The 14,156-nt window shown below is 40.2% G+C and overlaps 1 protein-coding gene across 5 annotated transcripts in view; it reads left to right on the top strand.

The window, feature by feature from the left end:
* LOC124168454 (fibronectin type-III domain-containing protein 3A) overlaps positions 1-14,156 on the top strand; it is a 435,474-nt gene that overhangs the window by 366,249 nt on the left and 55,069 nt on the right. For all 5 annotated transcript variants that reach the window (XM_046546704.1, XM_046546703.1, XM_046546706.1 and 2 more), the window contains one exon: positions 8,569-9,656. In XM_046546704.1, the coding sequence (XP_046402660.1) occupies positions 9,320-9,656 (337 nt within the window). In that variant the 5' untranslated portion in view covers positions 8,569-9,319. The remainder of the gene's footprint in view (positions 1-8,568; positions 9,657-14,156) is intronic.

A 14,156-nucleotide genomic window follows, 5' to 3' on the forward strand; every position in this document is an offset into this window, starting at 1 on the left:
TTTAAATCAACCGTAGATATCTTATAATGACTAAAAGTTAGGTCGTCATAAATTGTTTTTTTATCAGAAAAATCCCCCAATCTTCTCTTAATTTATGCACGCCTTCAACTGTCTTAAATAATCTCATTTTATTTAAGCTACTCCAAATATTTCAAGATCAATACTCGACATTCGGTCGTAACACGGAGGATTCTCTGAGATTTGAAAAAATTCACTCCATTTCCTTAAGGATACAGTTTCTAGAATTTACCCGTGTTCGTTCATGTATGAGTCATTGCATAGCGTGCATGAGAAGGAGGGTAAACATTGATGCTGTTGAGACATAAGATGAGATTAGGGTGAGTTGCGTGAAATATTTTTTTAGGGGCAGGTGAATAATATTTTGGATAATTACCCAGACGTGCGCGCGCGTGTGTGTATGTGTGATGATTTTTTCATTATTTTTTTGCTCTAAATGTCCTTCCATTGTCTGCGTTTCCGGATTTTCGTGAATTTTTTAGTGGTACCGGACGCACGGTGCATAAGTGTCCAATGAGGGAGTGGCCTCGATGGAGAAGAATGGAAAATTCGGGTGGTGTGGCCACCCTGTGTGTGTCCAATTCAAGTTTTGTGCGAATTTCCTCCCTCTTCTTTTTTTTGTGTTGTTACGGTTACAAAATTTCCGACAGTTTTGCACCTACCTTGACGAATTTAGTCTGGTAAAATATATGGTGTTTCCCTGTGGCGGATCTATGGGGGGGGGGTCTAGCCCCCCGATTGGGTCGGAACACACACATAAAATCGAAGTATTTAGGGGGTACCACTTTGTACAAAAGTATTCAGTTATTTTTTCGTACGTATTTGCCTACTTTAACGAATTGAAATACAAATCAGCTCTGAACTCAGGGAATATTTTAAACGTTTCTGGTATGTTACAATCCAGTGGTGGATTCAGAGAGGGGCTAGGGGGTGCTATAGTCCCCCCTTGTACCCCTTGTGTATGCAATTTACACGAGGTAGAATCGTAATCTTAGCCCCCCCTTGTCCCTATCCTGGATCCACCACTGGTATTTCCTGGGCGTCGGCCAACTTCACTTGCTCTGAAAAGTAACTCTTTTCTTGTGTATACCTTGCTAGTTCATCGGCAATAATGTTTCCGATTTTCATGGGTGGTCAACAATACTAATGGCCTGGTTACACGATACATTGTCACGGTACAAGTTATGTCTAAATGCAGGAAATAGTGAGAATGAACGCCAAAATTCTCCGTGTATCTACCTACTTCTTGTGCGAACGCATGGACAGAAAATAGAACCTATTCTAATTTTGTTCATGCATTCGTACATATTTCGTTCCGATCCACCAAAATCTTTCTTGCAATCAGACATTAACTCGTACGTGTTAATATTTCTTGTAACCAGGCCTCAAGCAGGGCCGGTTTAAGCGGTAAGCAAAGTACACGGCCGCGTAGGGCAACAAGTAAAAGGGGGCTCCTAAGCGCTGGTTTTTAAGTCCTAAAAATTTAGTCCTCGTTTAGTATATAAGTGCAAGCGCGTTATAAGTTCAAGCTGATATTTAAGTGCTATTTTTGAGGGGGGAGGAATGTTGTTCGCTTACTCTAGAAAAGTGTCAAGAACCGGCCCTGGCCTTAAGATTGGTTTTAGGCAGTTCTCCAGTCAGTAATCCTGTCAACTAATCTTCTCTCACCAGCGTATTCCTTTCCATTCATATCCTTCATACCTGATCCGTATATTTTAATTGAGGTTTTCGTTTTCCATTCTTTCAATCCACTTGTCCCTCGACGATTGTCCTCTTCAGTCCATGATGTCTTAAAATGTGACCGATTAGATTGTTCCGTCTTCTTATCAATGTTTTCACGAGGCTTCTGTTGATAATAGAGGCTTTCGAAATGTGGTACTACAGGAGAGTGATGAGGATCAAATGGATCGACAACGTAAGAAATGTGGAAGTCTTAAGAAGAGAAGCTTCTTGAAAACCTTTATAAGAAGGCGGAACAATCAATAGGCCGTATCTTGAGACATGAAGATGAAGACAATCGTCGAGGGACGTTGATGGCTGAACTGAAAAGGAAGACCTCGAACAAAATATATGGAACTAGCTAAGAAGGATGTGAAAGAGAAAAATTAACTAGGTGTGAACAGATTAGCTGATAGGAGAACTGAGAGGAGAGCTGCGTCAAACCACTGTTAGGATTGTTATCCAGTAATGATGATAATATTGATAACCGTTTCCTTGTTAAAAAAATATTCCTAAGTATTCTAACAGTTATCAACTCTTTTAAGCTTTGGAAAGTAATGCTATAAGGGCCTGCGTAAAAATGCGCATTTTAAAATGCAACTTCCAGAAACTCACGGAATACCTATTTAATCGTTATTTTGGTGCTAACAATAATGAAAAATAATAACTGATATCTTAGTAAAAGGGAAAAAATGCTGGGAAAACAGAAATAAATAATTCGGTACCATTTTTTCAATTTCCGCCACAACTTCTCTCGAGGTGCAGGGTGGTGCAATGTAGTTTTCCGGGAACGGGCAGGCTTGGAAAGAATTCTCCTCCGGAAACGCAGAATGAGAGCAACAAGTGGAAGAGGTTCCGTAGGGGGATTTTTGATACCCATATTGGGAAGGGGTTGGTGGGAAAAAAAACTTCGGCTTACCTTCCTCTACCCGCCCAAAAAAAAAATAATAATCAACAATGGTGGTTGTGGTGGATACGTTACCAAGCGTCTAGGTCGACCGAGAAAGAAAATAAAAATAAACGGCGTTCCAGGAGGAATCTGCAATACTTCAAGGAGGTGGTAGGGGAGACAATTTTGAGTATCTATGCCCATAAACGTGGCTGAGTTACGGAGCTATGGCAACGAAAGCATTTTTTCGGCGAACTTTGCAGTTCGGTACCATGATAACTTTAATACTCTGGATTTTGAAAGATATTAGGACATTAAATGATTAAATGGCATTAAACGCTGGACGAATGCGCGAATTATAAATGTCTGAAACGATTAATCTTTGAGCTTATTTAAACGAGAGGTTTTGAGGGTATCAACAATAGGATTGCGCAATCTTTCCTATTTTGAGATTAATTATTTCGAAAAATTATGATCGCACATTTTTGTCCGACCTTAATTGATCAATTTACTTAAAAAAAGAGTATTAAATAAAATGTCGAAAAGGCTGGGTACCCAAGAAAAACCGTTTCCATGGTTACTGCAAACTGCATCCAAAAAATGTTTGCGTTGTCGTGGTGCAGTAACTAAGGGGTTGCGACCTCATATTTATGGACAAAAATGCTAAAAATTGTTTCCCCTACCACCTCCTGAAGCATTGCAGATTCCTCCTGAAACAGCCTGCGTATCCTGCGGACCAAATAGTCGCGATGGTGGTGCCGCCGCTCCTGCTCGGCTGGTTGCAGAACCACTAAACTCGCAACTCAGCGAAGGGTGTTGACGAAGGGCGAGAACATTTTTCTCCTTTGACCTTGGTGCGGGATGACGATACGTATTATTCAGATTTCGCCTTGATTGATCGCAAGTGGCATTTGTCCCACTCTTTACCGCTCGGAGACCCCACCAGTCATACCGTATTCACCCTTCAGCGGTGCACTTCATTTGCACAGTCATTACTTACTGTTCTCTGCCACCCCTCCCATATTGAGCCAAACCCCATACCTATATCGCGGGATGTTCTGCGCGAACTGTGAAGTGTCTCCAACGATACCACAGCGCCAACATCTTTGGTGGGTAATATTTGTCTTCCACTTACAAATCAGTCTTAATTATTAAGAGGGGATCGTGGTAGCGTATTTATAGAGCGCTTTGCCGCTGATCTAGGTCTACATCTTACCCTGCAAGCCACCTACATAGGTGTTTGGCGGGGGGAGAACCATCTGCGACATGCAACCAACATTCACCATGCACAATACCATCTATGAGGATTAAAATTTAGTTCCACGAACATGGACCACGTAATATTTACGCTACATATGACATGTAAGTTATGGAATTAATCCGTATCCTTCTTATGAACGCAAAACATGCAGTTATTAAGTTAAAACATGCTGTTAGAAATACCAGGAAAAATCAGAAACATGCATTTAAGAATACATTAGGTGCAGAAAAGAATACATAGGAATACTTAGAGTGCAAGACATACTCTTAAGCATTGAAAAAAAGATCGATGATCCATGAACGTCATTTGAAAAGTTCTGACAGTTGTTTGTGGTTAGAGGCTATATCCTTGGTCAGATACAACTCGTTTTCCGGGATGTTCTCCGCGTTGTTACTTTTTGCACGGCTCTTTCGTCTCCTCACACCATAATACATTCGCTGATTCGCCGGCGATACTTTTCTGGGAAAGGAATCGACGCGGTAGGCATTCTGGAAAGCGAGTTGCGTATTTTTCACTGCTTTGCGGCACCCTTCAACCACGACTAGCATCTATTTCAGGAGGTAGAGCCTACTCTAAGGCTGCAAGTTCATGGTTAGCGGATGTGACACTTCAGTTGATCGCTCCCAAGTCCCGTCATTCTCAGAAATAGCAGCTCTGGCAGGCATCCTAATCCGATTTCCTACCATTTGTGATTGACGTTTTTTTCGTCCTTGAACACGGACTTATTTTGCTAGCATTGTAAATGGTTGTCTTCAAAACGTGTGCATGAAAAATTATCGTGTTTTAGGATATTTAGAAATATCTTCTTTCGCAATATACCGATGCAAATTTTTCAGCTATATTCGCGCAATTTTCTTGTCAGTGCAATCTCATGTGCAAAAAGATTCCATTGAAGGAGGCCCACGAGCATGTCAGGTAAGCGTTATATCTGCCTCCGTTTCGCGCGGATTTTATTCGGTGGCGCCACAAGGCGGCGATATCTCGTTGAGTGTGACTTACGCCATTAACTGTGGTGGAAGTGGTCATTTTGATGTTAATAATCGTCTCGAAAGCGTTAAATGTGTGGTTTATATTATTTATTGGCTCAGATCATTATTACTGTCGTGTATTTCTTCGTGAAAAACGGATATCGATGATTGGCAGCGCAGCGAGTGGCGATTTTGAAATCTGATATTAATGAGCGCGGAGCGGCATTATTCTAGCGGCGGACTTGAGAATCCTCTAATGTGATATTAGTGCTCATCTGGACGAAATCAGACCTCAAATTCATGATAAGGTTTTCATTCAGGGATTTCAAACTGAGCGTGCACAGACCGATCATGATGCGTATGACTTTACTTTTCCAGGGCATACTCCTCATGATAAATTTTTGATATTTGGACTAATTCTTTGCCCTAGCTACGTATCCACTGTTTACATGATTGAATGCTATTGAGCCAAATGAACCACTAAGGGCCGGTTATATAATGTCTGGTTGAACTGTGCTTGAACGCCTAGAGATGGTAAGTCCCGAAATTCGGTTTTGTAATTGATGGTAAGTTAAATCTGGACGTTAAATTGAAGCTAAACTATGGATTTCCTCAGGTTAAAACGTTGATGTGAAGATTATACTGTGGAAAATGGCGGAGGTTTTGGATAATGTTGAATGAGCCGACGATATTGAAGAAGAAATAATCGACCTAGCACAGCGTCCCTCAACATTTGTTTTTCTCGTTTCTAAGATATCAGCAACCAATTTCCGCTACCATAACACCATAATAACGATTTAAATAGTCAAATATTTCCATTACGACCGATGATATATCCGTGGTCGACTATTTCTTTCTTGTTATTCGGCTTATTCTTCGGCTTTTCGCTGCGATCTACTTACAAGTGTGAAGAAAGTTTGAAAAAAAATCAACTTCCAATAGCATAAAATGTGTAATTAATAGATAGTAATCGGAGATAGACTGATATCAAATCTCAAATTCTGAATTTGGGCTGATTCCTGGTGAACCGTGAAATCAATTATGTACTTGATCATTTTATGTAGGAATTTGCGAGTCCAATTTACCAGTACGTCCAGCCTCCCTCAGGACCTTAAGCTAGAGCCTTTATTCTCAGCCGTTTGGTCGCTTGTCGCCGTGTTTGCTTTGCTGCCCACGCTAAGGGTTATGTTTATTCTGCAAACTCAATTTGCTTCCCCATCCACGCTACCAATAATCCTCTGCCTGTCATGCTGTCCATATCCTCTCCTCACTACTATGGCTTCTTACCGTCGAATACTGCTATTTTTTATTGAGTTAGGACATATTTTCCTCATATTTACGCAATTATCTCATTTGATACAAGATTTAATTTGTGTGGCAATTGAAGTGAGAATTTTTTCTCCTTGTTCACGTAGACACATCATTTTTTCCGTGGCTCAGTAAGGGAATGAATGACTCGAAAATGTATAGACATTAATGAACCACATGTCATGTTGGTTATTTCGATTGGAAATTTTATTTCGTATGCTCAAGGTTAAGGATTTATCAGGATATATCATATATATCAGGACTTTTAAGATGTTAGTTTAAATGTCGTTAGTTCGTGTGCTTACTGTTTCCACGTCCGATAATATTGCGGAATTTAGGGTTCCAATATTGGTCTCCGCCTTTAGTTACTTTGCTGCCATCAAACGTCCCCTTTTAGTTATATATTTCCTCTGAGTTCGGAACTAGTAGTGAGATCAGTGCTCTATCAACTTTAACCTGAAATGGTAACCTTTCAAAGCACTTTCTATAACGAGTACCTTTAACGCAGTCCCGCGGACGGGTGCAAATTTACCTCAAAGATGAAATTTGCCGTGAAAAAATAATCTGACTCAGGCGGGATTCGAACCCGGGCGTCCCGATTGCCGGCTGAGATTTTCCTTGGAAGATGATGATGGTTTGGTGGTGTAAGTGGTAGCATACCTGACCGGTAATCGGGATATCCCGGTGTTATTTTTTCCTGGCCTACTCAAGAATATAAAAATATAGATTTCCATGCTATTTTCTCCTGATTTGCCGTAAAATTTAGACAGTTTTGGAAATGTGTGCGAAGGCTTCCACTGTTTTGCGTAATGAATGGCTGGAACGTTGGAGAAACTGTCGTCACTATAAACGACGGACACGGTTGGAAAACCCAGAAGATGCCGGTATTCTATTTCGGAGATATTTGTTAGATTTATCTGTGAAAATTTGCTTGAATTTCACATTTTAGTTATACATCGTCACTTAGGTTGTATTCCGGGGTTTGTCAAATGATTTTTGTCGAGGTGAATTTCATCTCTGGTTTAATGATGATAGCCAATGACGAAAAATTTCTCCCGACTGACACATCGCAATGGCGGTAACAGCTCACTCCGAAGAAAAGATTTTACTCTCCCAAGTGCTGAATTCGGGGGACGGCATTTCCCTCCGTATCCCTCGGTGTGAATCGGCATTTTATCCAAAAAGTTCGGGTTCAGAGAAGGAGTGGGCGGGTTTGTGTAGATAGGGGGAGTTGTTGGTTATCTTCTTTTGATTGATTAAGTCCGCGGCCGTTGACTGAGTTAGGGCAGCAAGGCTTGTGTATCTTTTCCCGAATCGCAGACCCTAAAACAAATATTTTCTCCCACGCCACATTTAGTTTTTTTTTAATTCCGTTTGCTGTTCTGCCTTCCATTATCTGTTTTATTTTATTTTTTTATTTTTTCACTTCCAGACAACTTTTATGTGCACTCTACGCTGCTTTTTTATTAATTTGTTTGCGTCTCGATTTAGACGCGCAAAATCCAAGGATGTTTATATTTCCTCATGATGAATTTTACTACTAGTTTCTCAAAGGGGGTTGTACCGTCCGTGATCCATTTTTGCCCTCAGCAGACATTTTTAAATGGATTACATTTTCTAAATTTCTGTTGGCAATGTTTTTATCCTTTGGTTTATTTCTATTTCCACACAAGGTCCAAAATTAAATATGTTTTGGTGTCGTAATTGCTGAGCCTTTTCAAGTTACTCGAGATCTTCGCGATCTCTTTCATTTTTCTTAAAATCTCTCAAAGGATGTTTAGTTTTTTATACTTATTCACAAGCTATCCTTGGATTTTTAATACAATTTACCCCTATTTGTCTACTCATGTATCACATAAAGTTATGACAGTTAAATTTGTGTTGGTTTTATTTTTTAAATATTTTGATTTTATGGAAAATGAAAGGATAAACTTTACTATGTTCACTAATATATTTGATAAAGCACAACCCGGGCTACATAACATAATTACATCGTAAGTTAACTATGTTATAAAAACCCGGGTCGTGCTTTTTCAAATATATTATTGAATTTAACAAAGTTTTTTTCTTTCTTTTTCAATAAAGAAAAGATTACACAAAGTTAAGCCTGAATTCATCAGTTACATTTTGATTTTATGTTTTGCTTACTGATATGTTCTACATCGCTTTCTAGTGGTTGTCTCATTTTTGTGCACGCTTATGTTATTTTCGTATTTAATTCAGGATTAGAAAATTTCAATGGTATAAACGCATTATTTGTTTGTTATTTTTAATTATGTTTTACGTTACTTTATTCTTTTACTCATTGCTGAATCTCTTTTCTCTTTCTCTTTTGCTCCTCTTCAACCCGTCAACTCCCACCCAACCTGCAACACCCGACACTTTGCTGTACGGCACACCTATAGACCGATGAAGTGAAGTGTGGATATCCTCTGGACAACACCGAAAACTCCGGCAAAGGCTACGCCTTGAGGAGACACGCATGATCGTACTGTCTGCAAACCCCAAAAACACTGTCGACGACTCCAGTGGATGGCACGATAGTTACATACATTTCCCCATTTGGATAGCATTGTAATACCCCCTGGGAAAGCTGGATACTTCTTTAGTTTGGGTTCCATAGCGTCATCACACTGGTGGATATTTACCGTGTAATCCCTGCTCTGCATCAAGGTGTTCAAATCCTGGATAATCAGCTGAGTAGCCAGCAACTCCTGCAAGCCTTCCAGCGGAATCCATGAGTCCTCCGTGATATTACATCCCGTCCTGAAGCCCTGTAACAAAGGTGGACCAACAGATACACGTTATCAGTGATATAAATCTCCCTCCCCATAATTCTGCAGCCCTGCCGGCGACTTCTTGTAGGTCTCCGTGACGCTGCAAGCTATACCGGATCATCCAGGTGTACAGTGATCTTGTTGGGCAATTTCTTCGCATACCAGTGGTGACAACCTCCATTGCTACAGTTTTGTGAAGTGATTGTGTAATTTTCCCCACCTCACCCGTCGTGGGGTTAACAGGGAGGTGATCTCGACCGGAAGTGAAGGGAATGGTCCTTAGCTCTGCCGCGAGAGGGAACCTCAACCGCTCCTCCTATGACCCGCCTTGTTGGCCGTCCCGCCGTGTTAGCGTGGTTGTGGAACATCGTCCGCGTGGATGAGCTTCGCGCGTGACGAAGCGAAGCGGAAGGAGTGGGTGCCCGGCTGCGGACGGTGCGACGGACGCTACCCAGTGGACAGGGGCGGTGGGAGAAGGGAGGGCGGAGGAGGCAAGGGTTTTAGATTCTCGGGTGGTGGCAGAGGCTATACCCCGTTTGTGATGCTCGATGCTATGGTCGCTGAAAATCATGAGGACATGTATTGCTCGCAGTCGCCTTACGATTACTATGCCCCCACCGCGGACTTCCACGTGTTTTCCCCTGGCCAACCGCCACACCCCCAGCACAACCATCAAGACATGTGCCCGCCCGGGATGTGCACCATCCACGACTATGGTAAGGCTCAGCTACTAACTGCCTGGATGTGGGTTACTAACAGTTTTGACTCATCAGTTTCGGTCAGCTCACCTTGATGATAATGGTATAGTTCTCCGAGCACGTCATAAGCTAGACTCTGTTCATTTTATCTTAAACTAGACTCTGTATCTTTTATCTCCACTCGCGGCTTTCCCTTGGCCAATTAGCAGACAGTAGGCGTGGCCCAGCGCGAAAATTCAGTCGCTCTCGGACCTCCTTCTTGTTAACATCGTGAACTGCTAGTGGAGCAGTGTTGCCAAACCTCATGCGTTCTCCTTGTTTGCCTTTAACAAACGGCGCCGCATTCAGCGCGTTAGCTGACAATGTGATGGCCTTCAGCGAATGGATTAATACCTTCCAAACGGGTAGGTACATTGTCTCGGCGCCGGGCCCAAAATACCTGTGGCCGCCCGTGACTCAAGCGTTTTTAGATACTAACTAGGGCGACTATGTACATATGGCAACGCTGAGTTCGCTCCTGTTCTCTCCCTCGGTACTACCCCTCACCCATCAGCGAAGCCCTTCGAGAGAGTCCGGGATCTCACGAAAGCTCACCCGCATACATAATGTGAACAGATAACAAACCAACAACCGAACCAAATAATAGCAAGCCAACCCTCTGGTTGAATCACTGATTGACTAACTGTTGATTCGAACTACTCGTTGGTAAGGAAAATTCGGGAAAATAGGAACAACAGAGCATGAGTTTCCGTTTTTCTTACGAATTCCTAGTTTGTTGGTGGGTGAAAATTTTACTTAAGAAGTTCAAATTGGAGTTTCACTCAGTCACTAAGTTTATGGAACCTGATCAATGAACTCTACCGGACGGGCCTTTCCAAAAATATGAGACGATACATTGTCATTGTATTTGTTCAATTTTTACAGTCTAATGATGATAGTGACGGCAATAATTGGTCGCGTTATTCGTATTTTTTCTCGAAAAGCCCGTGTTTCAGCTATAGTAAGCTTCCAAAAGCTATCACGACATTGCAGCTGCTCTAAGCTGATAGTAATGACCTATTCCAGACCTTTTCCTCTACTCCTCAGTGTGCTAGAGCATTACAAAAATTTTAGTTCCAAAGACCATAGTAGAAAAAGGCGATGATCTTCATTACTCCGGGTCTTTTTATTTTGACCTGCAAGTCAGAAATATGCTACCACAAACTACTACACTGTGGTACCTTCATTACATATCGTCAAATACCAGAGAAGTGATTATGGATATTGCGTTTATCTCTTGGTGCACACATTATATTGCAGAACAGTTGTAAATCACTCATGACCATAGTTGTAGATTTTATAGTAAAATCGAATCATATAAATGTCCATTAAGTGTATATATAATGATCATTAGTGAGAAAACGAAAGTTTGATTCACTCAGTCGCTTAAAAAGGAACTGCAGGTCTAGCTTATTAGTGCAATATGAAATAAGTGAGCTTTATCCTTGTAAATCCACACCAACCTTTCGCGTTGAATCACAGAGTACATAATGTGGCATGTAAATCAAATACAATCTAAAAAAAATAACAATTAAAAAGTTAATTTGGTTCATTTTAAAAACAGGAAATAAGAACCGGGGCATTTTTGGACCATCGCCTTGACAATTTGGTTGTAGGATGGCCTTTGACTTTTTTCATCATTTCTATTTTTGGTGGTACAGACTCGAAAGGAAGTGTTGACTTACATTCTGGGACAGTGTTTGCGTTTCTCGTCCTATAATTAAGGTTTAGCTCGATTTTTGCGTCGCGTTGAATGTCAAAGTCACGGAGTTTCACCGCAAAGTTTTGTCGGTATAATTTTTGAGTCCTTTCGTCTCCGTACTCCTGTCACTGTCAGTTTCTTAGTGAAATTTGTTGATTTATTCACAGTTTTTTTTTTTAATATTCCGCGAAGCAAATTCTGGTTATTTATTTTATTAGTCCATCATAAGAGTGAAAATCCGCGCAGTTCTCGAATTTGTTCCCAATATTCATAGAATATGAATTTATTCGATCAATGTTTGTGACCGATACATCTATTTCGAGGGTATATATCGACCGGAGTTGTCATGGTGCCGGAACGCCGTTCCGGCACTGGTTAACAAAAGACATAATAGTCGAATAACACTTGTATCAATTTTGCTGCCGCAAGATTTCTAATTTATACATTCGTAACGAAAACAAAAAAATTAGTTAGAAAATGTGAATAATGGCTCGTAATAAAAACACACAGAGAAATATTTCACTTCTAAAGAAAGTTAAGACAAGTGCGTTCCGGCACTGCTAATTTTGCCATCAAGTGACTGCTATCGACATTATATGAGATTTTATATGTCCCCCTTAAGGAAAAATGAACAAAAGAGAATTGGCATAAACTGATGAATTTACCAATTAAGATGTCCAAAATAGATCTGCATACAAGCCATGATCCTCCGTAGTAAACAGTGGATTTTAGATGCAGTTTTTCTCTAAAGATAAAATAAAATTTCTTAATTCCTTACTCAAATCGCTTTCAGTCCTTAAATCACAAGGAGGAGAATCATATATCACGTAAAATCTCTTTTGAACCTCTTTGAATTGTTTTGCTTTGGTTCCAAAATAAAATTCCTCGCGATATGGTCGCATAAATTCTGTCTCTTTGCATTCCGCTTGAACTGTTTACTCAAGAGACACCTGTGGAGCCTCGGAGACAAAGGGATTTGCTATCTCCGAAGTCAAATTATCTCCTTTCACCAACTCCATCTAGCAGAGTCGTTGATTTTATCTTAGTTATGTCCTCAGTATATATCTCACACGTCAAAGCTATTGACTTAATAAAATTTCTAAAATTAGCTGTTTAAACTTCCGATAATTTATATTCCCCGTTTTTACATGTTATCTATTTCATCAACTCTAACTGTCTGAGTTGTATAAAATCTGTGTCTCACCCATGTCCTCAATACCAAGCTTACAGGGCTGAGTTGATGATTTTTTAAATTAGAATTTTAAATTAGTGACATGAACTATTGGTCTATTTACTGTCCTCGTAATAACGTCTTTTATATGAAAAATATGTATTTGAATAAAGTAAATATGTTTGTAGTGTAAATGTAAAATCAAATCACATTCTGAATTCCGAAAGCTACATGCTATTTAAAGTTAGCGGCTTCATTTTGTACATATCCCATTTATAATCCATTTCCGACGAAAAATTTGTCAATACTCGGTCAGTATTTTGAAAATGGCATGGTAATATCGAAACCAATATCAGGAATAACGTATTAGTATGGAATGAACAGAATGAATTTTCATTTAAGAGAGCCACGGATTCTCCTATAGCATTGTCCTGTGCCTGTATGTGAAAGGCGGAGCATAAATTTTCTCTTTGTCTTCGATCTACCATTGAAATGCTTTCCAGGACTTGAAAAATTCATGCTTGCGTTCCGCGTTAGATGGGAATCGCGGACGCGAAAAGAAAACAGTCGGGACAACAAAGAAGAATGACTACACTACCGCCGCTGTTTGCTTCTGCGGTGGATAAGTGGATAATGATCCTCTCAACCCCCTCCCCCTCACCTCCTGCCCACCGTAATAAGGAAATGAAGGGAAAATGTTCCAGATCCATGCGAGGTGAAAGTCTAGTAAAAGTATGAAGTCGTGCAAGTTTTCTGTGAACGAAAGTGGATATCAACTCGAAAAAGAGAGAAAGAGACGTAATTCCATTCCAAATGCATTTTGAAAGTGTGATAAGGTTATCGGTAGATCAACGATATTCCACTGTGAGTTATTTTTGATGTCATTTCGTTCATACTTGAGGGAACAATAGTAGAAAGTTAGTTTAGAGCTGATAACGTTTATAAGTCTCTTCCTAAATACCTTTTTATGCAAATCATGCCTGTATTTATATGCTTAATTCCAGGATGAGTTAAATACGAGGAAATATTTTGATTGCCTTTTCGGTTTTCTTTATTGAACTCGAACGTAATATTAGCGTGCTCTTGGCGTGTTAGACGCACTTCTTTCTTCTGGCGATGGATGAAATTAACTAATGGTCGGTGGATATCGAAAAAAAAACTAATCTGGAATCGATGTTTTTCCAGCATAATGGGTGTGATTGCTATTTTGACGTAACTCCTTATACAAGAACCATATTAAAACGAATATGCTGGTATATCAATTGCTTTTAGTTTCCAACGGAAAAGTATAATATGAATGTATAATAATTCCATATTGTGAGTAGAGATTGGCGTTCATTTCTTCTAGACTCATATGCATTCATGCAACAATAGTCATCGCGGACCTATCTGCTTAAGGGTGTGAGCTCAATGTTATCTAAGCGAAGGGTGTCCTCTAAGTAGTTTTTTTCCTTCGAATCGATGCTGCATTCGGTTCATTTGGGTTGTAACAAGTTCTTTCTTAAAAACATCAACGCTTTCAAGTCCTTACATTTTTGGTTTCAATTCCATTTTCTCACAATTTAGCCATGCCATCCATCAAAGTGGTATTTGTTTAAACGTTTTT

This window comes from Ischnura elegans, chromosome 11 (genome assembly GCF_921293095.1).
Source record: "Ischnura elegans chromosome 11, ioIscEleg1.1, whole genome shotgun sequence".
NCBI classification, from domain to species: Eukaryota; Metazoa; Arthropoda; class Insecta; order Odonata; family Coenagrionidae; genus Ischnura; species Ischnura elegans.